Below are 26,218 nucleotides of genomic sequence, written 5' to 3' on the forward strand. Positions count from 1 at the left end.
TTTGAAAATGTGAAGTCTTAAAAGATCATCACATCTAGATCTTTTATTTTACTGATGAAAACTCTGAGGCCACGATAAGAGGCTGACTCAGAGCTGTTATTTTCTGACTCAGTCCAGCATGTTTCCCTTCTCCTAAGCCATGCTGCTGTATATACAGTTTTTTTTAATTGAATGACTAAATGTTTCAAGGAAAACAATGTATATTTTTAAATGTATTTTTAAAATTATATTGGACTATTTGCTATAGTGAATATATAGCTAAATGAATCTCTAATTTGAATCCCCTAAATAAACTAAAAATATATATTCTACTTGATTTATCTGAATAGAATAAACCTTTTGTAGTTTAAACTCTGAACATTAGAGAATGTAAAATATTATATGGAATAAAAATATATTTTAAAAGATTCTTATAGAAAACATGACATTTTAATATACTAAATTTGCACTGAATTTGTGATAATGGAATATGTTTCTTAGGTTCCAGTGGTTTCAGGCTTTTAAAATAGATGTGAGTATATTGTTAAAATATTTTGGTAATAATTACATTAGTCTTGTACCATGAACATTACAAGTTTATTGTAATGTGCTTTAAAATCCTTAGTAAAAATATATCTTGATTGTTTTCACTTATGTTTGATACTGCATATGTACGTAGTCCCTATTTAGCTTAGTAGGGTAATAAAAATTCTAGCATATTTCATTGTATCAGTATGCAAATGTATTTACATAGGAATAAGTTTAGGTTTCCTTAAAGAGGGCAACAGAATTGAAAACTGAGGCCAACAAATAAATGAAAGTTTCTCTAAATCCATTGGATAATAGAGGCAGTGTTAAGGCTAACCATAGTGTTGAACTAAACAGAGGGATTACTCCTGGGTTTTGCATCAGTTGTTTTCTGCCGGGTGGCCTCACTTGTCAAAAAAAAAAAAAAAAAAGTTTAACAGGCAAACATTCACATAGGCACACTGAGAAAAGAAGTATGCTTAATTCCATCAAAGCTTTAAAAAAATCAATCATTAATTTATTCTTCAATTGTTGGTCATTTGTGAAAAGCATCTGGCCTTTAAGTCATAGGATCCCAAACAAGTACAATGTGAACACTTGTGAAGAAGCTTCAAATTTGGTGTAATGTAAAAAAGGTATATTAGCATGTGTGTAGCTATATCTCAGTATACAACTGTATTTGTTTATTCATAATGCTTTAACTCCACTTTGTTTTTTGGACTTTGAAATTGTTATAAATGCAAATGTAATTGCTTTAAAATATAGAAACTGTTAATTGGCAGCTTTAAAAAGTCCTGCTTTTTTACATGTCTTTTCATGGTTATTTAGCAGAGTGATATTTCAGCAATCTTGGCATTGCAAGTCAAAAGTGTTTTCTAATGAAGTTTAAATTCAAGATAGTAAATACATTTTTCAAATAGTTTCAGGAGAGACATACCCTATTTTCCATATGGCTAAGTAATTGTTAAGATGTTTGTTTTAAAGCTGGACTTAGACACTCCTGACTGCTCTTTAATTTGATAGAGCTAGTCCAAATGATTTTTTTCAAGAAACTTTGGTGGGAGAATGCAGTGAAGTAGATAAATGATTTTGCAGCTATACTCATATTGCAAAGTATAGAACTAATTCAGTCATTATTACTATAGTAACAGCATTTTTTAATAACTTTAAAGCTAGCAGTAGAACAGTTCAATGCTGCGATACATTTAAATATTAAGCCTTAAGTTAGGTCTAATATTCTAACAATATATAATTAGGCTCACACCATAACCACAAATTTATACCTTTAAAATGTAGAAGAATACGTAAAAAGAACCCTTAAGGGGTAAAAATTAGAGCTTAAAATAGAAATAAAGAAGAGTTACATCATTTTAATTATGTGCTCTAATATAATATGAATAGTTGATATATAAAAACTGTAGCTGCCCCATGACAACATATTAAGTCTAATGGTTTGTTACTGTACAGAGGAAATAAATGTGAAATAACCAAATGCTTCTGTGTTGGAGATTTCATATAGAAATGACTTGAAACAGAAATTCTTACTCTTAAAATTTTACCAGATGACACTTAAACTATATTTCACTCCCCACTGCTCTTTAGCTTTCCCTGGTTTTTAATAATTACTAATTAAGAAAAACTATAAACACTATTTAAAAATAAGGTTTGATTCTAAGCAAAATAATGACTAATAGTAAAAGTACTTTTTTCACGGAAAAATACTAATCTCTAGACGTTTATCTCAGTGCCATAAATATAATAAGATGATCATGTTTTTAAAATGTATATTGAAAGTCAATTTTAATATTTATGTCATATGTAGAATTTATCTGTAAACTTTGTTTAGCTCTCATTTCAGAGGTACTGGTATCTCAAGTGCTGTTAGGATACTAGGGATGAGAGGAAAATCACTTAAAACTGCTTGCAAAATATAATGTTTGAAATGGTTCTTTGAGAATGTGCAGATTATGGCTTGCATAGGGACTGCTTCCAGCTCTCTGGGAAAATGAACTGTTGACATTCTTTTGGGTCATCATCCAAGATAGGAGGGCAACCACAAGGATTTAGTAGATAAATTCATCCCCAAAGACCATTATCCATTTCATTGCAACTTGGAAACATTCATGTTGAATAGTAGCATTAATGTAGCCCATTTAGCTGTTCAAAGTGAGCCTTATGTTTAAAAAAAAAAAAAAAGAAAGAAAGAAAGCAAGAAAGAAAAGAAAAAGAAGATGACGACGAAAATCAAACAGCTAGGGTAATAACTTATTTAAGCCTTCTAAGTGGTATTCTTTATTTACATATTCTAAAGCACAAACTATTTTTTTTCTTTATACTATTTTAAAAAATAGAATTGAGGTCTATTACAGTGAGCAGTAAGCTTTTGAATTTTAACTAAGTGAATCAGTCCTGCATGTTGCTTGTTAGTCGTTTGTGACAGAATGAAAATAAATTAGTGTTTTAATGTTGTGTTCTGAAATGAGTAGCAACATTTTTTAAAAATTGAATATTATATCATTTAGGTTGTTTCTAACTCTTTTTGGACTTTATGATTCAGGCAAAAGAGAAAAGCAAAGTCTGATAAACGCTTTGAGGGTATGTACTAAGATTCACATACATGCCCTTTTTTTATAAATGGTGGAAAAAAAAACTTTTTGACTCAAACTAGAATGATACTATATAGGACTGAATGTGCAGGAAAGGTTCCCACAATGCATTGTGCAAACCTAGGGCTCTCAAATACCCTGCTGCTTTGAACCCCCCCCCCCCCAAAAAAAAAAGACAAAAGCACAATGAAATAGAAAGCTTACCACCGGTAGCTTTCAAAACGACAAACTAGGCAAACTATACATCTCCACCACTCCAATTTTGTCAGAATGCTAATGAGCTTGCTCTGATCTTTACTCGGCTTCCCGTGTTTTCTACATCTTCAAGGACCACATGGCGCTAGCAAAATAAAGACAACTAAATGAGAATTTCGAATGCTTTTTGTGTTAGGACCTGGTGCTTTTCAGTGGACGCACTCGTTGAATATTCTCAACTTAAAAGAGTACAACAGGGGGTTGGGTATGAACTTTTTAACAGGAGGAAATTTGTACAGAAGTAAATTAGTGAGATGAGGAAAATATGAGAAAAATTTCTGATTAATTTCCACTCCATAATATCAATGACACCTTCAGCCCCACTCATACTCTTCTAACAAGAGATGCTGATAAAAGATGAATGATTCTGTGTTGTTCACAGTGAATGTTTAGTGGTTTTTTAATAGCAGCATTCTACATAAAAGGCACCAGGAAGTACTCCGCATTAGCAGTTGAGATCACTAGTTAATAGGATGATGTCTTTTAGCTTTTGTCACAAGATTATTAGAAAGGATGGGTTTCTGTTCTCATCTTTGCATAGTTTGGAGTGCCTGTTGAGTACAAGTGCTAAAATACAGGTTTCTCAGTATTGTTTCTCATGTAAAGCAAAAAGCCTTTTAATGCAACACCTTTTTCCGTTTTTACCAGGTGATTTTGTTATTGATCTCTAATCTGCCCCTTTAGCTGTATTAAATGCTTGAAGTGTTCTGCTTTTCACTGTAGCCTTGATGCTAGCTATTTGTGTTTGTAAATTCATTAACATTAAAACAGGATCTATATAGAACATTTGATTCTGTGACTTAGATAATGGCAGTTTATGTAGTTTTATGTTTAGGGTGTAGATAACAAAAAGTTAAGATTGCCTGAATAAATACTATAAAAATATGTTCTTAGATTTAAAGAAACATACTTTTATGTGATTTAAATTACATATTGGTAAGGGGCATTTTTCACTAGCTCTGTTTCTTTTCCGCACCAATCACTGCACACTTGTGAGGAGATGAGGAGTAGTCAACTCCATCTCTCACCACACCCATATCTGTAAGGAGACAATGAAAACCAAAACTGGGGACATTTTTATATACAAAGATATCTGAATTTAGAGTTAAACTGATTCTCTGCAACTAATAAATAACCAGGAAAGGAAGTTTGGTACAGTAATACTTTCAGGTTGTGTGGGGAGAAAAAATGTGGTGATGTTTTTCACATTCACCGTATATATTTCTGATATTTCTCTATTCTTTAAATTTTATCTTATCCTGAAAATTAAATTTTTGTACAGTAAACTTTGTTCGTATTGCTTAAGGTATTGCCTCTGTAATTTATTCACACTTCTAAAAATGAAGGGGCAGAAACCCTATAATAACAGAAATAACTTGGACAACTCTAGTCAATAAAGTCAGCAAAAAAAATAGAAACTATCTTTTAAATATAACAACAGAGGGTTTCTTAATATCTGGCTATTCCTTGTTCCTATCATTTAGTGCAATATTTCTGTGCTTTTTACAACTAGGATGGGAATTAGAATTCATGTGATAAAATGTCTCCATTTTGTAGAGGTTCTTTTTTTAAAAGACATAGTATGTATGCCTATTTTTATACAAATTACAGTAAGAAGCCATACCATTGAAAAATACTCATTAAACTAACTGAGATACCTGTATTGGCATTTAGGTTACAAAACTAAAAAAAAAAAAGTTTAACTATAACTTTCATTAATGATATTTTTTAAAAATCATTACATAACATGGTAAAATAGAAAATAGAAGTTTTAGCTTATTAAAGAAGAATGTTTCCATTTGATCTCTTCTGACATAAAATGTGAAATGAACAAGATTATAATATTGTCTCTGGAAAGGAACTTTTAATAAATAGAAACAAAATAAGTAAGGGAATTTGGTTCTGTAAAGTAAATACAGTTACCTTTAAAGTTCTGTAATAGTACTTAGCCTGTTGTTCTCCACTAAACTAATTGTAACTGACAATTCATAGGACATTGAATCTGTGCATAATAAAGAAATCAGTTTTTTTAAAAAACGTATGTTCGAAGATTTTCTACAAAGTGAGTATTTAACACAATTTCCAAAGGCAAAGAGCTCATCCTTTGATAGTTTCTAAGAGTTGATAAAATCTACTCCTTTCTGGAAGTAAAATGCTAACATACTTTTGGTAACTGGTGTTATAAGTCTAGTTTGAGCGCCTCTGTGTTTTCAGCTATGTCAAGATTTTAGTTACTTTGTGTCATCTAACTCCATGAATGCAAAATAATATAAAATCATTTCTAATTGCAAGGAGTGATACAACTTCATACAATTACATTCTAATCCAATATTTAGAAAAATAAAAAGCATAAAAGAACATGTCAAACAATCATTTTGTCACATGCATAATTAGCAGTCATAGCCAGGTGGAAGAAACAGTGAGTCAGGGCCCAGCTTTCCAAGGTCTCCATGTGAACCTTCTTTCTGGTGCTCCTGTCCATTAGGACCAAAGCCCATCTGTCTTCCTTTGCTGTTAGCATAATTATAGGCGAGGCTTTCTTCAGTACTTAATCCTCAGTATATACCTTCATCTGAAAACATGGGCTCAGCCCTTCCAGCAGTGAGTTGGAACCCTGGCTGAGAGAATGATAGCCAGGATCTCATTCTAGTGTTTACTTTATTCATTCCTGCTTACTAGCTCAGCTTCATAGCTGTGAGCCTCCATTTCCACTTTATTAGAATGAGGACACTGTGGCTTTAAAAATAAAATTTGGGGCAAAAAATCTAACTGCAGTTTCCATAAAGGATGAGATTCTTTTAATCTTCTATGTCTTGTGATTTTCTTTTATTCAAAAAATATTTTTTGAGCCCTGTTATGTCTAAGGGACTACACTGAGAGTAGAAACTTAACCCTGGTTACTGAATATAATCAGTTCAGATTGCGTCACACTGAGGTAAGGGCGGTATGGTGTGGCAGCTAAGAGAATTGGGAGAATTAAATTAGATACCTTATATCAAGTATTTGCAATGTGCCCAGTACATATACCAAGTTCAATGAATGTCAACTATTATTATTTACATGCTCTCTTTAATACTTAAATTTGTCAAGGTCACCTTTGAAATAAACTACAAAAAGATGAAAAACACTAATATGCCTGGCTGGTGTTAAGTCGGTGGATTGAGCAGTGGCCTGCGAACCAAAAAGTTGCTGGTTTGATCCCCAGTCAAGGCACATGCCTGGTTTGTGGGCTGGTTCCCCAACTGGGGGCACACGAGGGGCAACCACACATTGATGTTCTCTTCCTCTCTTTCTCCTTCCCTTCTCCTCTCTCTAAAATAAATAAATAAATAAATAAATAAATAAATAAATAAATAAATAAAATATTAGGGAAAAAAAGAAAAACCGATATATTAGGAATGATATCACCATCAAGGGTTAAATAAAATATTATAATATTGTTTTTGTACATTTCTATATTTTATTTATTATTATATATTGCAAATATATTGGGATAGGCCTTTGTTGAAAACAAGTGACTAGAAATACGATGTAAAGAAAATAGTAAAATTTGTTTTAAAAAGGGAGTTTACATTTGAAAGTGCTTGAAGTACTTTTGCTCTTTATTTTTTTACACCTTTAATTTTAAAAATTGGTAACATTCCTAAATTCTTTTATTTCCATAGTCTTTCCCTTATGTAGTTATGCAGAAAATTAAAACTAAAAAAATTAAAGTTGTCATACTTCCAGAATTTCTTTACTCTCAAAATGTGTTCAACTGCATCAAACATCTTTAATATATTTCTATCTGCATTTCATTATTTGGATTATTTAAAGAAGGAAAGTATATAAATTATATCTAGATGTAGTAGAAATCAAGTGTTATAGGATTATTCTAGTTCATGCAATAGAAACATTTGTTTCTTCTCTCCTTGGCACTCACTGTATGTCCCAGCTTTTTACTATATACAGTCTTTAAGTATATAGGTAACTTTTTCATCTGCTGACTCATGTTTGTTCATTCCAGAAGGACAAATGTATATAATTTCTACCAGTGACATTTAAAAAGTACTTTCCACTACTACAAATTTTGAATTGAAAATGTGCAATACGATTTTTGAACCTAAATAATTATCACATCACCAGAATTTTCCATTTGGAACATGTCTGTTGCCTAAAGTGAGGTACATCCTTATTCTAGACTGCAGTAAAAAAAATTTAACACTTAAAAGAGAGAAATTCCAGGAAAATGTGTTTTTCTCAGCAACTATCTATGAAACAAAATTTAGGCATTTGAACTGATTTGGCAGCAACATGTTTTTCTTCTGAATGTGAAATTAAATTTCTGTAATGTCATGCCAATGCTAAAATAACATCTTATACATGGAATATCACCCTTTCTTAAAAAAAAATCTTGTTATTTATTTGTGAAAGGGTTAAGATAGTGGTTCTCAAAGTTTTGTTTCCATAAAAAACACCTGAGGAGTTTGTTAAAAATAGATTCCCAACCCCTGCCTAAAAAATTCTGATTGAGTGAATCTGAGGTGAGGCCCTGAATTCTAGTTGATTCTAACATAGGTGACCCACAGACCACATTTGAGAAAAAAGGAGCTAACAATATGCTACACTCACAGTGTTACAAGTGCTAGGGAAGTAGTACAGTATTATAGATTTAAGAACATAGACTTGAAAATCAGCAAGACCCTGGCCAGAATCTGGGTGGTTTAATTTTTATAAAGGCTAATACAACTTATTTCATAAGGTTATTGGTAGGTAAAATGTATTCATACAGATAGAGATAAAGTTTATATGACTACTTAGCACAGAGCCTGGGAAAGGGTTAGCACATAATATAAAAATAGTGGTTGCGATCATCATAGTGACAATTTAATTGTTTATTGCTGTTTCTATCTTTAAAAGTTTCCTTAGCCGCTAAGTAATATGTCCATCTCCCATTCTTTCATAACTCCTCGCTTCCCTCAACACATATATATGCACATGCACACACACAAACACACATGCATGCTCGCTCTCTCCCCCAAGAAATGCCTGAAGAACTGGTTTGGTGTTTTGGCATAAGATTGGAAAGTTGTGAGATTTTTTTTAACCCTTGACTTACATATAAAAAATAAGTGATAGTTGTATGAACATTTTGGTAACTAAATAAACTAGGAGGAAGCATTAGGAAGTTGGCTAAACCCTCAATCTATATGTTTCATTGAATTGATATACTAATTGAGTTCTGTGAATCATTTCCAGAAATAAACAACTTAAGCATTGTATTTTGAGAAATTTATTTTAGGACATGCATGTGAGAACCAACTTTGCAAATACATTTCTTCTCTTTGGTTTCATCTTGACACTCTTCCCAAGAAGCTTAAACAAGATTTCATCATTTTTGTTTTGTTAAAAATGACATCAGAGGACTTCTGGCAAGATGGAGGCATAGGTGGACGCACCGTACCTCCACACACAACCAAGATTAGAACAACAACAATTTAGAGCTAGAATAACACCCAGAACTGACAGAGAATTTATCTGAATGGAAGTCGGACAGCCAAGAAGTTGAAGTAGACCCATTCATCCAGACCGGTAGGAGGGGCTGAGAGGAGGAGCGGGCCTGGGTCGCAGCACGCTCGACTGGGAGCTAGTAAGCCTTCTGGGACGCGCAAGGTTGCAGCGGTGGACCCTAAGAACGCAAGCAGCGGCTGGCGGACCCAGTGAGGCGGCATTGTGGACCAGTGCAGAGCACGCAACCCAGGATCCCAGAGAAGGGACTGAGATCCTTGGAGAATGGAACCACCGCCATTGTTCCCTCCCGCCCTGCCCCTGCCCCCGCCCCCACATACAACGTCACAATCTAGTGACTGGGATGCCCAGCCCAGGTGAACACCTAAGGCTCCGTCACTCACTGTAACAGGAGTGACCAGACGGAAAAAAAAAAAGGAGAGAGAGAAATATGTCTCCAACAGACGAACAGATGAGTCCCCCAGGACTCATCCTTTTGAGCGACCAAGAAATAGCCAATCTATCAGATGCACAGTTCAAAACACTGGTGATCAGGAAGCTCACGGAATTGGTTGTTTTGGGGCGCAAATTACATGAAAAAATACAGGTTACCATAAAAGAGATGAAGGAAGATGCTCGGAGAACCAATAGTGAAGGGAAGGAAACTGGGACTGAAAACAATAGAGTGGACCAGAAGGAAGCAAGAATCAACCAAGCAGGAAAGCATGAAGAAATAAGAATTCAAAAAAATGAGGAGAAGCTTAGGAACCTCCAGGACATCTTTAAATGTTCCAACATCCAAATTATAGGGGTACCAGAAGGGGAAGAGGAAAAGCAACAGATTGAGCACATATTTGAACAAATAATAAAGGAGAACTTACCCACTCTGGCAAAGGAAATAGACTTCCAAGAAATCCAGGAAGCTCAGAGAGCCCCAAAGAAGTTGTACCCAAGAAGAAACACACCAAGGCACATCATAATTACATTAGCCAAGGTAAAAATGAAGGAGAGAATCCTAGAAGCAGCAAGAGATAAGGGGACAGTCACCTACAAAGGAGTTCCCATCAGACTGTCAGCTGATTTCTCCAAAGAGACCTTACAGGCAAGAAGGGGCTGGAAAGAAATATTCCAAGTCATGACAGACAAGGACCTACATCCCAGATTACTCTATCCAGCAAAGCTCTCATTTAGAATGGAAGGGCAGATAAAGTGCTTCTCAGATAAGGTCAAGTTAAAGGAGTTCATCCTCACCAAGCCCTTATTTTATGAAATGTTAAAGGGATTTATCTAAGTAAAGAAGATAAAGAAAAAACATGTATAGTAAAAGGACAGCAAACTCACAATTATTAACAACCACACCTAAAGCAAAACCAAAAGAAAAACTAAGCAAACAACTAGAGCAGGAACAGAACCACAGAAATGGAGATCACATGGAGGGTTAGCAACAGGAGAGTGGGAGGAGGAGAGAGGGGGAAAAGGTGCAGAGAATAAGTAGCATAGAGTGTAGGTTGAAAATAGATAGGGGGAGGGTAAGAATAGTATGGGAAATGTAGAAGCTAAAGAACTTATAAGTATGACACATGGACATGACTAAAGGGGGGATATGGGTGGGAGAGGGTATACAGGGTGGAGGGGAGTGAAGAGGGGAAAATGGGACAACTGTAATAGCATAATCAATAAAATATATTTAAGGAAATGACATCAGAGATGGCTAAGCATGTAGGATTGCCTCCTCAGTTCAATTAAAATCATGAGACTTTATGGAAGGATGCAACCTCTGCTCCAACACCTTTCTCCCAGTTTCCCCACATGGAAACACTTTTCTTAAACAGATGTTAATGTACAGAGACAACTGGATACATACTGACCATTACTAGGTTCTTAATCTTTGAGGTAGACCTGTCCAGTTGATATGACCTTCTTTTTATTGTTTATAAACTCACAAAGTTCTGCTTTCAAACCATTGTTCATTCCATTGTGGAAACATTACCAGTCTGTCTTGTAGTGGATTGTAAATTGTGTCTTTATTTTAGCTACTAGTTATGTTTTTAACATTTTTCATAGGCCTCCCCATGTGTTGCGTAAGAAAACTGAACATATATAGTCTTTGCATCTGTTCCTTGTCCACACATGTCACTTTTAAGCTGAAATGTGAAAGTCATTCATCCACTCAGAGGAGCTATTACCTCAGGAAAAGTTTATAATAGAAGTCAAGGGAAAACTGTTGAACTGGTATCTATTTTTTAAAAAATTAAATCACATGTTTTTAAATGCTTAATACTACTGTTTGTCTTTTAAATGGGGGATTAGAAGACAGTTCTAGAGAGTGGAAGATTAATACAGAATTCTGCGATTATCTTTACACCTGAGTTGATAACATTTGATACAAATATGTATGTATAAACAGTTATTTTCCTGAGGGAATGTAGTAGACTTTACCAACAAAATAAAAGTATATGAATTAGTTTTCTCCTGTTTTTAGGCTGGTGACATTGAGTGGGAAATGATATGTAAATTCACTATACACAGGGCTATGAACATCTAACTTGTGAGTCCTGCTTTTTCTGACTGATTATATACTTTACCCACCCGGAAGCTACCCAATCCCACTCCCCCAATGCCAGCTCACTCTGACTTAATAGCACCACTTGGTGGCCAAAGTGAGGAATTGTATAGAGCCTCAGCATTTCTTCCCCACCAGCAAGCATGTTTTCTTCCACTAGAGAGACCTGGTCATAGTTGTATCTGTTGTGCTTTTGAAGGATCTAGCTTTGTAAGGAAAGTTAAACATAAGTCAAGGAAGATACTCAGACTGATATAAATTTTTTTTAATTGAAAATAAAAATAGTTTTGTGTTTCACCTACAAAATAACTTTACATAAAAATAAGTTATTGAAGTAGTCATAATATTTTCATTTATCATAAGAATAAAATTACAGGGAGCCAAAATTTAGAAGTTTTAACAATTTGTTTTCATGCAGGTGCTTGTTTTGAGCCTTACAAAATTGTTGGTTAGACGAGGGAGCTATTTTGCCAAATTCTGAACTCAATAATATTAAGAGGAATGTTGAGTACTAAACAGACTTGAAGTTGACAATGACTGTTTTTTTTAAGTATATTTTACTGATTATGCTATTATAGTTGTCCTGATTTTTCCCCATTTTCCCCTCTCTTCCCTCCTCCACCCCACACCCCCTCAGGCAATGCCCCCACCATTGTTCATGTCTATGGGTCATGATTGTAAGTCCGTTGTCTGCTTTATTTCCCTGTACTGTACTTTACATCCCCATGGCTATTACGTGACTACCTATTTCTACTTCTTTTTTTTTTCAGTTTTATAACTCTATTGGACAATCAGCAGTTAGTTCTCATCCACATTAACTGTTGGTAGATTTTTGAAAGTGGTGACAGGTACATAGGTGACCAGCGTATAGAGCTTGTTTGGTAAATCTTCATCCTCATTACGTTTTCTGGACAGCCACGCTCGGATACAGTATGGGACATTCCTTCTTCCTTTGGCCCAAATGGCTTTGTTAAGCCTGGTTTCAGTGCACACATCTGGAGTTCCCATCTCCTTCATGGGAAATTTCCAGATCTCTTTAAGTGCCCGAGGGACATGCTTCTTGAAGCCCACTCCATGGATGCGCTTGTGGATGTTGATGGTGTACCTTCTGGTTACTAGCTCGTTGATGACAGAACGGCCCTTCTTCTCGCCACCCTTCTTTGCGGGAGCCATTATGATGGGCCCAGGTTGAAAAGACCTATTTCTACTTCTTAACCACCTTACCTCTTCACACATTCTCCCACAACTGTCTCCTATCTGGCAGCCATCAAAACACTCTCATATTTATGATTCTGTCTCTGTTCTTTTTGTTCAGTTTGTTTTTTAGATTGAATTGTTGAAAGATTTGTTTTTACTACCATTATGTTGTTCATAGTTTTGATCTTCTTTTTCTGAGATAAGTCCCTTTAACATTTCATATAATAATGGTTTGGTGATGATAAATTCCTTTAGTTATTTTATCTGGGAAGCTCTTTATCTGCCCTTCTATTCTAAATGATAGCTTTGCTGGGTAGAGCAATCTTGGCTGTAGGTTTCTGCTCCTCATGACTGAATATTTCTTATCAGTCCCTTTTGGCCTGCAAAGTTTCTTTTAAGAAATCAACTGACAGTCTTACAGAAATTCCCTTGTAGACAACTAACTTCTTTTCTCTTGCTGCTTTTAAGATTCTCTCTTTATCTTTAGCATTTGGCATTTTAATTATGACATGTCTTGGAGTGGGCCTCTTTTCATCCATCTTGTTTGGAACTCTCTGTGCTCCCTGGACTTGCATGTTTATTTCCTTCACCAAATCAGGGAAGTTTTCTTTCACTATTTTTTCAAATAGATTTCCCATTTCTTGCCCTTTCTCTTCTCCTTCTGGCACCCCTATGATGTGAATGTTGGACCTCTTAAAGTTGTCCCAGAGGCTGCTTATACTATCCTCATTTTTTGGATTCTTTTTTCTTTTTTTTCTGATTGGTTGTTTTTTGCTTTCTTATGTTTCAAATCATTGATTTGATTCTTGGCTTCATCCACTTTACTGTTGTTTCCCTGTAAATTTTTCTTTATTTCAATTAGTGTATCCTACGTTTCTGACTGGATCTTTTTTATGCATTGAAGTCCTCACCCACTAAGTTCCTTGAGCATCCTTATAGAGAGCGTTTTAAAGCACCTGATAGATTGTTATCTCCATTTCGTTTAGTTCTTTCTTTGGAGTTTTGATCTGTTCATTTGGACCATGTTTCTTTGTCTCCTCATTTTGGCATCCTCCCTGTGTTTAGTAAAGCTGCTTTGACTCCATGTCTTAGTAGTATGGCCTAATATAATAGGTGTCCTGTAGGGTCCAGTGGCACAGCCTCCCCTATCACCCAAGCTGGGTACTTGAGGTGCACCCTTCATGTGGGCTGAGTATACCCTCTTCTTGTAGTTGTGCTTTGGTCTCTGTTGGCAGATCAATGGGAGGGATTTACCCAGGCCAGTGAGCTGTAAGGATTGGCTGTGACCACTGATCACCAACCTTTGCCCTTGTGGAGGATCAGCTGTTCAGGGGCAGGGTGGTGGTGCTCCTATGTGGTCTGTAGCTGTCCACTGTGTGTGCTGGCCCTGGGATTTCCTGGATAGTACAGGCCAGGGTCAGCCCTCACCTGTGTTTTGCCTGGGACCACCCTGCCTGAACTATAAAGCAATCTGAGATGGCTGCTACTTTTGCTGGGCTTGGAGATTCCCAGTCACAGCCAATCTGTGAATCTAGGCTAGCTGCTGCTAGTGAGGGGCCTAGGGCTCACTGAGGGAAGCTGTTGTTTGTGTGAGAGATTTTAGGAAGTTGTGAAGGATGAGCCAAGACTAGCCATTCATATGGAAAAGCAGCTTGGGTGGGCCAGAGTATTTGGGGATCTCTGGGGTTGAACAAACAGTGTCAAACAGGTTGATGGAGTCTCAGATATGGCACCAGCTTGCAGGCTCTGTAGGGAGAGGGTTTAGAGAAGGGACAATGGCCTCTGCTTACCTTGATGCCAGACACTTCAGTTCCTCCCTTTATGCCACTGGTGCCTTTCAAGTTGCTACCCCAGTGCTAGAGCTCAGAGAGAGGGAGTCTGAGTAGGTGAGTTCATGTTTGGGTTCTATAAAAGGAACTGCTTGGGGCTCTAGAAGTATCTTCCACTGAGTCAGTCCCCTCTGGTTTTTGCAGCTACAAGTTGTAGGAACTTATCTTTGAACCCTGGGCTAGGGATCCTGGGACTCCTCACTTCCAAGATATCCCTCCTGAATTTTTATCCATCACGCGTGGGTAAGGGACTAGCCAGTTCCATGTCTGTGCCCCTACCAGTCTGGGTGAATGTGGTTTCTTTAATTCTGTAGTTGCCAGACTTCCATTCAACTTGATTTCTGATGGTTCTAAGTGATGGTTGTTCTATATTTTAGTTGTAATTTTGATGTAGTCATGTGAAGAAGCAAGCCATGTCTGCCTATGCTGCCATCCTGACTGGCTGTCTCAATCATGACTTTGGGTAGGAGTGTAGGGTTAAGTGTTTTAGATGTGATTGTTCTGACTTATTTTAAGTGAGCTGTAGCTGTAGAGTGAGGTAGAGGACATACAAAACAACACAAAGAGATATAGAATCTGAGAGGGATTCTTGGGGTAGCATGATATTCTTCAGCCTAAGGAGTATCCAAAAATCTATACCATGATAAAAGAGGAAAATGAATTTATCTTAAGGATTAAATTGAGGAGGAAATTTCAAAATAACTTTATCTTTGGGAATTCTAGAGATTCTACAAATCACAAATCATATTTTTTTTCTCTGAATTTCTGACTGAAGGAACTACTATATTAGCCAGAGAACCTTTGGAATAGACTTAACAGAATATGTGTAACCTTGGGAATAGGGATGTCTCATCGGGGATTTGCATCTGAGTAGCACCTTTAAGAAAACTGGGTAATGGGTAGTTGATGGGCTTCCATGCTTTAGGGGAATGAAAAAGTTGAAATGATGGCAGGATGCTTTATGGTTGATTGGTCCAGTAAAATAGACATGTAAAGACATTAGAAATGTCATGCTCAATGAAACTAACATTTTAAGACTTGCACCAGATTGCCCATTGTGCTTGCTTCTTGTGGGTAGGTCTTTTTGGTGCTTGCAGAGGTAATCAGAAAAACTGTAAGACTGCCAAGTGGAATCTCCTTGCCTTGCTCCATCAATAATCCTAGGAATCAGGCACCAAGGGTAACTCTAAAACTTGCATAAAGAATGTGGTTCTGCCCTGAGTAGTGTGGTTCGGTGGATTGGTCATCAGAGGTTGCTGGTTAGATTCCCAGTCAGGGCACATGCCTGGTTTGAACCAGGCCTCTGGCATGGGGGAGCGTGAGAGGCAACCAGTCGATATTTCCTTTGAACATCTATATTTTTCTCCCTCTCTTTCTTCCTTCCTTCTCCTCTCTCTAAAAATAAATAAATAAAATCCTTAAAAAAAAAAGAACATGGTTCTGTACCGTGTGTGTATGAAAAGAGAGAGGAAGACATTTATAATAGCATTTATTATAAGCCAGGCACTATTCTAAGTGTTTTACATATATTGACTCAATCTTTTTAAAAACCTTATGTAATAGAACTATTATATCAATTTTACAAATGTGGAAACTGAGGCATCAGAAGATTAAGTAATTTACCTAAGTTCCCATATCTCTTAAAGAACAGAGCTGGAACTTGAATGCACCCTGATAATGCAGTACTAGGCAGAGCATTTTTGTTTTTGGGCCATTTTCATTGAAGGATCCCTTAAATGTGTAACTGGAGTCATAGTAGCTTATAGTTGCCCAACAAGTGAGCAGGTCTATTTCTGGAATCCCTTGTTTGGGAGATATTGTACAACAAACAATAATTCAAGAATCTTATGGACACATCTGCATAGGAGGAAAGGCTGAGTCCCCTTGACATCCCCTGGATGTATTGCTCTGATGTCATTGTTAAGTCCCAGCGGCCTCCCTGGGAAGAATAGACAAAATCCTGTCTAGTAAAAGATGAACTAAGTGAACAAAATGATTTGTTTGTTTGTTTGTTTGTTTGTTTATAAGAAGCTTGAAGGTTTGCTTTTTGTTTTTTGTTGTTGTTGTTTTGCTTATCAGAACCACTCTGAAGGCTTTGTCAAGGTTGGCCTGAATTCTAAATAAAGGGCCTTTTCTGGTAAGACTGGTTACCTATGTTGAGAAGAGTGGCTAAGAGTGGCGGTTCACAAGACACATTGCTTGAAGTAACTAATCACTAACTAGCTCTATTACCTTAAATAAGTTATATAACCTCATTCACTTTTCAGTGCTGTCATCATGATCATCATCATCATCATGATCATCATTGCCATCCGATGAGAAAGTTATTGGTTGTGAGTGATGTAAAAAGGGAGGTATGTGACATAGGTGGCCTGAGACACTGTTTTTCCCAGGGCTTCAGGAAACAGCACTGTGAACACAAGTACATCATGAAGGTCTTTTGTGTATCCTGGTGAAGGGAATGGCTCCACTGAGAAGGTTGAGGGGCATTAGATGAAGTAGTATAGTGTTGAAACACACTAGTCACCTGGCCTGATCTTAAAAAACAGCATTCGTTGCATTTGCTTCAAAGTGTTGTGTAGTTGTTGTTGAAGCCCTATGCAGGTTATAAGGCTGCTGGAGATGATTTTGCAGGATCCTGCTTTAATTAGGCTTCTGTGTTTTGAGAATGAATGTGGCCATAGGCTAGAAGGGGATAGGCATAATTCCTTTCAGCTCTCTCTCTCACCCAGTAAAGGTATTTAACAAGGTACATAAGAAAGGATAAGTCAGTGTTACCTGGTTGGCTGAAACCAAGCATGATCAAAGAAAGTACAGAGTAGAAGAAGCAGTCACTCTGCAGGTAGTGCACTGGGATTTAGGGGTTGAACTCATCCCTTTTTAGCAACTGTAGGTTCTGGGGACACCCTGGGTATAATTTTTAAAGGACATTTAAAGTCTTTAAACAGCCCTGGCTAGTGTAGCTCAGTGGATTGAGCGCGGGCTGCGAACCAAAGTTTCGCAGGTTCGATTCCCAGTCAGGGCACATGCCTGGGTTGCAGGCCATAGCCCCCAGCAACCGCACATTGATGTTTTTCTCTCTTTCTCCCTCCCTTCCCTCTCTAAAAATAAAAATAAATAAAAATCTTTAAAAAAAAATTAAAAATAAAGTCTTTTAAAAATCTTGTTTTTTAAGATTTTATTTATTTATTTTTGGAGAGGGAAGGGAGGGAGAGGGAGAGAAACAATGTGCGTATAAGAATAACTACTGAGCTCTGGCTGGTGTGGCTCAGTGGATTGAGTGCTGACCCGCGCCCAAGGTGTGCTGGTTCGATTCCCAGTCAGGGCACATGCCTGGGTTGTGGGCCAGGTCCCCAGTGGGGGATGCACAAGAGGCAATCACACATTGATATTTCTCTCCCTCTCTTTCTCCCTCCTTTCCCCTCTGTCTCAAAATAAATAAATGTTTTTTTAAAAGAATAACTAATGAATATATAACTAAAGTGAAACAACAAATCAGTGTTTCTATCTGTATCTTTCAAATCAATAAATGTAAAGAAAAATTTTAGAGCCTTTTTGGCCCTGGCTTGTGTGGCTCAGTGGTTTAAGCACCAGACTGTGAAGCAAAGGGTGGCCAGTTGAATTCCCTGTCAGGGCACGTGCCTGGGTTGCAGGCCAGGTCCCCAATAGAAGATGTGCCAGAGGCAACCACACATTGATGTTTCTCTCCTGTTCTTTCTCCCTCCCTTGCCCCTCTCTCTAAAAACAAATAAATAAAATCTTTAAAAAGAAAAGCCCTTTTGGAGCATATCTACCTGGATTGTCCATCTATATTTTAAAATTACATGTATTTAATCTATACTCTGAACAGAATCTGTTCTTCTCACTTGGCATTTAGTAAATCAGCTATCTTATCTATATTACCGATTTCAAAGATACTTTGTTTTAACATCAAAATCTTTTTCTGTAAAAGTGATGAAAACTTGCTTTCTCAGTGAAGCTTTTTGCTTTATAAATATTTTATTTTTTTAGATTTTATTTATTTATTTTCAGAGAGAGGAGGAAGGGAGGGAAAAAGAGTGGGAGAAAAACAACGATGTGTAAGAGAAACATCCATCTGTTGCCTCTCACACACCCTGAACTGGGGACCTGGCCTGCAACCCAGGCATGTGTCCTGACCAGGATCGAACCAGCAACCTTTCATTTCACAGGCCAGCACGCAATCCACTGAGCCATACTAGCCAGGACACTTTATAAATATTTGATTTTTGTTGAGGATTTTCTTTTAAAATTACATCAGTTCATACTTGCAATTGTCATTTTCTTTTTTAGCTTTATTTTGATAACTAGTAAATTTTTTGATCTGTTCTTTTAGCCCATAATTTTTAGTCTTAATATTTACCTTTTTTTAATATTAAGCAATATCCATGATCTACTTTGTTTTTAAATCTCTAAAACTCACTGCAAATAACTAGACTGTCGTTACTTGGAGCATAGCCACATTGTTGTGTCACATGGCTCTGGATGTCTCTCCTTTGCACCAGTGACAGTGATGACCCATTAGGGCATTCACTTTGTTTTTCCAGCTGCAGAGATGAGTTTGTACTGATTCACCCACATTTCTCACCTATCCTGCTTGTGACCAGTGACTTACTGTAGACTTTGTACAACTAACAAAGATTGGAAATATAATTTGTGTCCATAGAATTTAGATTTTACCCTCCCTCCAGCTATTCCTAATTATGTGCCTGTCTCCACACTAGACTATGAATGCTTTTGAGGAGGGGACCACATCTTTGTATCTCCAGTTCCTAGCTTACCACATGTCATCGTCATCCTCTTCATTATCATCATCATTGAGTACTATTCTAAGGACTTTACATTTCTCATTTAATTCCTCTAACAACCATAAGAGGTAAATAGTGTGGTTATTCTTACAGAGATGGAGAAACTGAAGTTCAGACAGATTAATTAGTCTAAGATTAAGGGACTCAGTCCACTTTTTTAACCAAACTGGACAAAAGCCATTATGGATACAGACTTAATGTTCATCTTATTTGCATCACATTCAGAAGGACAGATCTAACCAGTCACAAAAACTATAGATGGAAATAAATTGGACCTACCAGAATTTATAGTGTATCCAAGAAGTTTCTAGAGATTAATGTAGGTAAACATTCATAAAGGTACTCCTTAATTTATTTACAAGAGGCCTTTATTCTAATGTTCATTATGAGTCAGGTGCTTTTCCATAAAATACTTAAATTATAGATTGTGTCCCAGACCACCCGATGTAAAGCTATATGCCAAATGACCTAAAAAAAAATGAACGCCTATTCTCTCAATAAGAAGATTGCCCACCAGAAATTTTGACCTACTTGAACATATAAAAGTTTAGAAAGATCTCTTGTAATATATAATTTAGGGACAAGTACATACATATTTAAAGTCATGTATCTTAAAATATATTAATCTGAAAATATTGTTATTAGTTTTCAAGTAATTTATTCAGCGCTTCATGGTCTTCTTCAACATTAATGTCTGTCACCTCTAGAGCCACTCTTTTGTCATTTCTATGACGAGACTGTGAGAAGGCTGTAGGACAGAGAGGGGGTAGAGAGGAGTCTGCCAAGTGCAGTCCAAACAAAAAGGGCTTCAAGAGAGGGGAGAAGTGGCTGGGGACGCTCTCTATCTGTAAGCATGGCTCACATTCACATTTTCCCGGTAGTGGAGGATGCCTAATTGATTCTCCAAGTAGAATCCAGTCCATTTGGTTGAATGATGCCTATAAAAGTGACTCTCTAACTTATTCCATTCCATTTTACAAAATATTTTAAATGTACCTTAAAAACATAGTTTCAGAGTTCTGTCCTAAGTGTTTTCTACCTTTAGCCAAGTATCTATTTATAGTCAAGATAATCATGTATTACCTGAAATGGGGGTTATATTAGTGCCTTTAAAGGCTTTTTTAGCACTAGTTAGGGGTCAACCCCATCCCATAGGTAATTTTTAAAATACTAAACTGTAAATAAATATAGTGAATTTTATCATTTATAATTTTCCCATGAAGCCTACTTCCATGTTTTGTTTTGTTTTGTTTTGTTTTCTATCTTTCTTAAGTTTGTGCTTAGTTTGCCTTTTAAGAAATCTAGCACTGACCTTTGGCATAAAAAGGCTCTTCCACTCTACTAAGGAGTTGGTACAAGAAGAATGTTGTTAGTTTTCCACCTTGAGAAATGGCTTCTTCTTAACCTATAAGTTTGTTTGGGGTTGGTACTTTGGCGAAGTTTCCTCTACCTCCTCCTGTAAAAAGTATATACATAGAAGTTGGTCAGAACTTACCTGCACAGAGATGTTACCCTGAATCTCCACATTGTTTTACTAAACGAGTAAATGAAAGGTGTGTTTAATTTGAGAGTGTGTTAGTTTTAATGTACTTAAACAAAAGGAGACAGGATTTCTCCCAAAGTTTATATTCTTAAAACTATAATAAATACATCATGCTAAGCAAATAGTTTTAAGACAATTGCTGCTGAAATCATCAATAAAGGTTATTATTAGCTTCTTTTATATTGATTGCTGTTTGAGGATATTCTGGGAGTAGAAACATTTATTAGCTGTTTTCTTATATAGTAAAATTTATTTTTATATTAAAGTTCTATTTCTTAAGTTTAAAATACTTTCTAAAACTGGGGCACTAGAGCCCTGCAATAGTGTTGGCTGTGGAGTGCATGTGTTCATGACTCCACGTAACTGCAGTAAATTCATCTTTCTCATATGTTAGATAAATCAGCCAGATTTCACTTCCTTTGTTATTAGAATGTTTTTCCAGTTAGTTAGACACCTTCATGTGTCTCTCTATTGTAATATATTATGTCTTCCAAAGGTCATATTCATGTAATCATACCATCAGGACAATTTATAATGGCAACTTTTTTGTTTTGATGTTTGGTTTGGCTTTGCTGTGTTTGCTGTATGTGCCCTTTAAGGGCCATGTCTGATCACTGTCAGCCATCTCCGCTATGGGGCTATGGCAAGAGTTCAGCATTCTTTAATGTTTTCATGGTGGAAAATCTTCAGTTTGTTTATATGTACAACAGTCTGCTTCTTTGTGTTTTCATTTTTTCCTATTTTTTTCTAGCTAAAATTGTCCCTTATTTTGCATTTATATAAGAATTCGCTATCTAAAAATAGATCTTTGTAAATAGATAATTTTATGGTGAAAGATTAATTAGGAAAGTTAATTGGTACACAATCTTCCAAACTATGTTTCAAGATTTTAGGTTTTTGATATCACTCTTCTCTTATTCACTTAAAATTTTCATTGAAAACACTACTTCCGAAAAAATAAATGAAAACTATATGCAAATCCTGGGTGAATTCTTGCATGAAATTAAACTTTAACTTTAAATTTTTTTTTTTTTGAGGAAATAGCATATAAAAGTAGTTACTCTAGTCAACTAACATGTATGAAATATGTAGTGCTCTGTATCATGCTGCTTTCTTTTAAGCGGTTTTTGTTAACTGTGTGATAGGAAGAATGATTTGAAGCCATATTTACATAGTTACTTTTCCTGCCATTATCATTATTCTTGATTATTTAACAATTTTTACAAGTCATATTCCAGCTACACTAATTGATTAAAAGACAAAACTGACATTAATTGAAGACATTTTGTTGTCAGAAAAGACACTGCATTCCTGGAAGCAGAATAAACAGAAGTCTATAAGGAAACAAAGTAATGTTACAGTGATATTTTTAATGGTTATATATTTATAATAAACATGAGGTATTGTGTTTTAAAATATAACTCAGGCAATCTTTCACATTTTACTAACTGCACACTGACTTGTTTTTCGACGTTGTTTGAATTTCAAAGTGGTCTTTGATAGTACATGTCTTAAATTTTTCAGTTCATAAAATTTAAAAAAAATTGAAATATCAGTGTCTGACTGTAAGGTGATAATGTAGTGGTAAATGTAATGGTAAGTACAAATCAAACATAATTTTGAAAGAGAAGTAATCATGTAAAGTGAAACAAAAAATGATTTATGGCCATTTTATAAAATAATGACAGTCTTCATCTTAAGCTACAATGTAAAGTGCTTTATTCTGAGATTATGTATTGTGGCAGAAGCTAAAACTGCCTTTTTTCTAACAGTGCCAGAATACAGCCTCTTTTTCTTTTTGCACTAACAAGACTGCTTTACCACCACAGCCCACTCTAAGTAATTAAATCAATCCTTTGTACTTACCGTATTCTCCTCTAGTGACGGTACTAGATCTGATTATATGCTTCATGCATATTCAAAGTACTGCACTGACAGCTCTTTAATGAGCTCTTACTTAATCAGTATGAACAATGTTCATCTTGTTCTTTTTTTTCCTCATGCATTAGAGCTAGGAACAGTTGGGAAAAATGAAACATCCAGCATTCATTTGAAAAATATATTGTACTTTGAAAAGTGTCTAAGCTGAGGAAGTTGCATTCTGCCCTTTAAAAGTCTGATGGACAAATTGGATTACTAGTATTGGATTAAATAACAAATGGTTAGAGGAGAAATGAAAAAAGCTCACTGTGATCACAGGCTTTAATATTTTTTGTTACTTATAAAGCTAAAGGGGTCTTTAACCAGTTATTAAAGTCAGGATTAATTTGTAATGGTTCAACTTACTGGCTTTTAAAAGCTTTTTAAATTTAAAAATTTTTAAATCCCTAAAAACAATAGTGTAATGATGTATTAGGAAAAAGTTTAATTTTTTTATTATTTGGTTAAGTATATATTTCCATCATCGTGTACCATCTCAGATAAGGAGTTACATAATTGATTTAACCTTAACTATGGTTTTTTCATTTAATTTATATAATCTCTGTAGCAATATGTAATATGTCTTTAAATATTTCTTATTGTTAGGCTTATTTCCTTTTGAAACATAAAACTCTTATATTACTAGTTATTTCCTAACAATTAGGGGAGGGGGATTTTCAGTCTTACCTAGAAATCACAGGCATGAGTCAAACTGAAAATAACATAGTACCACATCAATATTGTTATTGTCAAGACGCAGTCTCCCATTGAAGAAAATGATGCTAATTTAAGAGTAGGCTAGTTGCTTCTAGTATTCCCTGAAAGCCTCAATTATAGGTTAAGTTAAATGCAAAACAAAGTTTTAATACATCTGTATTTTTAAAAGATACTTAGATTATGAACACAAGAATTAAGTCTTTAATCAGAAAGTAAAATGTCATAAAAACTGCACCTATTAATATTGCACACATGTGTGATTTCAGTGATCAAAAAGGCCTTCACCAGGGCACAATTGGCCTTTTTCCAAATTGCAAGCTTTTTCTCAGCTTTTTCTTTTTACTCTTTCTTCTTTTGTTGCTACCCAGGGATTTGTTCCTATCGCAGCCTATATCACATGACTAATGTCAGGACATCACATGGTCTAAAGTGAATACAAAACCAGCTACCCTAAAAGAGAGATTAAAAATACTGTAAAACAATAAAGATTTTTGTTCATACTCTTAAAAAAATCTATCCTGTCTGCTCTGTAACATAAAGTTTTAACAGCATTTAATGAAGAGACCCATATTCTCACTATTCTCCCCAGTGATGAACAACAGATATCTATTTTTACAAGGATTCTCTGGAGTATATGTTTAATCTTTTGCACCCAAAACAGCTCTTTATACTCTATTTTCATTCTAAATTTTGCTTCATATTTCTGTCAATGTGGAAATAGTTAAATGGTATATCCATAATTTATGCAAGTATTAAGAAGAATGAAGTAGATCTTTAAACAGCATGACAAAAGTACATCACTGGGCAATATACAGGGGTGGGCAAAAGTAGGTTTATAATAATAAAGTCAATAAATAATATAATAATAAATAATAATATAAGAATAAACTGTTTCATGTAATCACAACTGTAAACCTACTTTTGCCAACCCCTGTATAATATGATCTCACTTACGTTAAAGAAAAGAACCCTGTCTGTATCTATACATGAGTTATGTCTGTGTGTGATAGACAGCTATGTGGTCTGCAAGGAGGTACACTAAATGGTAATAGTGCTTACTTCTGGGGAAGGGGAGTAGAGTGAGGAATTGGGAAGGGTGAGGTTGGTGAAAGAGGACCTGACTTTTTACTCAATTATACTGCTGTACTGTGTGAATTTTTTAAATGTGTTTGAAATGTAAAAAAATACCTTGCTTAAAAAGAAAAAAACTTAGAGACTTAGCTGGGATATTGAGTCTTAGCTGGGGTGTTTAATTTGTTATTTAAATTAACCCTATGAATCTATACAGAAGGTGGACTGAAGTATTAAATAATGGCCTAGCAAAACAATAAATCAATAATGGGTAAAATTCAGGAAAAAATTGCAAATTTGACTAGGTACAATTAATTTGAAAGGAGAGTAGGTAACAAGGTAGGGGGTTAATTTTTTTTAGCATGATTGTGGTCTACTTCTACATGAATAATACCACATACGTACTATATATTATAATCCTTGATATAATGGCCTTTGGGGGAGGGCAGTGGTGTAGATGATGGAGTGAATATTAGGAAAAGTGAATTTTAAATGTGCAATTAGTAAATTTATCATGTAAAATGTTATATCATCTTTCTGCTCAAATGTTTTCTGATTTACTGACATTATTATGTTCATTATAATGTGTTTTTCCAGACAGCTATAGGCATTTTTTTGTAACCTGGTCATTTACAACGTATTTCAAATAATTTGCAAGAGTTTACCCTGTTAGGGATGATGACTTCCAGAATGGTATATGTACTTTATTTTTAGTTTACTTTGGGAGAGAAAATTAAGAAAAATTCAAGTTGTTACACGTAGAAGCTTTCACAAAATCTCTGGACTTCTCTGATCTTCCTGCTAGTCTTGTAATTCTCATAATGATTTTTAAATTTTTTTTATCATGACCACATGTTTGTCAGCGCCATGAGTTCCTCATTGAAATATAATAACAAATCAGCCCCTGGGGAGGATTTAAAAGTTGGAACACTTTTGTATGGTCTATAGATATGTTCAGGGGGACTGAAATATACATTCTGAATAATACCAGCTTTAGAAGATTGAATTTAGAAGATTATGAATTTTTAAATATCGATTTCTTTTTTCAGGCCTTGGACTTTAATCTTACATTGTCGTAAAACATTTTATTTGTACTATCGGGGTAGCTGAAATGTTGCATGTTAAAAACAATACTTCTGCTAAACTATTATTTGCTTCTGAATGTTATATAAGAAGAAATAACTCTTTCTGAATTACAGGAAGGAATACAGAAGAAGAAGAAGCTATGATGCAGGAATGGTTTATGTTGGTTAATAAGAAAAATGCCTTAATAAGGAGAATGAACCAGCTCTCCCTCCTGTAAGTACTCACAGTTGCTTTTTTTCCCTACGACATTGATGGATCTTAGGCTTTTTGGGGTTTCATATTTATTAGGCTTAATTTTTTTCTTTCCTTAGAGATTATAGTTTATTTTATATGAAAAAATAGTGTGTAACCAATTTTCATCTGAACAGTAAGAATTTTTAAATAGTGATACTAAAAAAGTTTATTATACAGAAAGCCAGTGAATATAAATAATTGTTGTATTTAAGAAATAAAGCTTTGTACACAAAAAGGAGGTTTGGTATATATTAATGGTTTAGAGGAGAAAAAACAGAAATTTATTTAACATCAAATTTTAAGTCAAAAATTAAATAACTCTTAATAAAAACAAAAACACCTTTCTCTTCTACAGATGATGTTACCCTAAATTTTGG

The 26,218-nt window shown here is 35.3% G+C and overlaps 2 protein-coding genes across 6 annotated transcripts in view; one reads left to right on the forward strand and one right to left on the reverse strand.

Annotated features, from left to right (window-relative positions):
* Positions 1–26,218, forward strand: part of EHBP1 (EH domain binding protein 1) — a 359,202-nt gene that overhangs the window by 324,592 nt on the left and 8,392 nt on the right. For all 5 annotated transcript variants that reach the window (XM_028515836.2, XM_036028025.1, XM_028515835.1 and 2 more), the window contains one exon: positions 25,721–25,820. In XM_028515836.2, coding sequence (XP_028371637.1) covers positions 25,721–25,820 — 100 coding nt within the window. The remainder of the gene's footprint in view (positions 1–25,720; positions 25,821–26,218) is intronic.
* Positions 12,166–12,610, reverse strand: LOC114499564 (60S ribosomal protein L31-like). Its single transcript, XM_036028040.1, has one exon. The coding sequence runs from the start codon at positions 12,589–12,591 to the stop codon at positions 12,217–12,219; it is 375 nt and encodes a 124-aa protein (XP_035883933.1). The 5' UTR covers positions 12,592–12,610; the 3' UTR covers positions 12,166–12,216.

Source organism: Phyllostomus discolor, chromosome 6 (assembly GCF_004126475.2).
Source record: "Phyllostomus discolor isolate MPI-MPIP mPhyDis1 chromosome 6, mPhyDis1.pri.v3, whole genome shotgun sequence".
Lineage (NCBI taxonomy): Eukaryota > Metazoa > Chordata > Mammalia > Chiroptera > Phyllostomidae > Phyllostomus > Phyllostomus discolor.

Coding starts and splice junctions, on each gene's coding strand:
- LOC114499564 (XM_036028040.1), bottom strand. CDS start 12,591: ATGGCTCCCGCAAAGAAGGGTGGCGAGAAGAAGGGCCGTTCTGTCATC.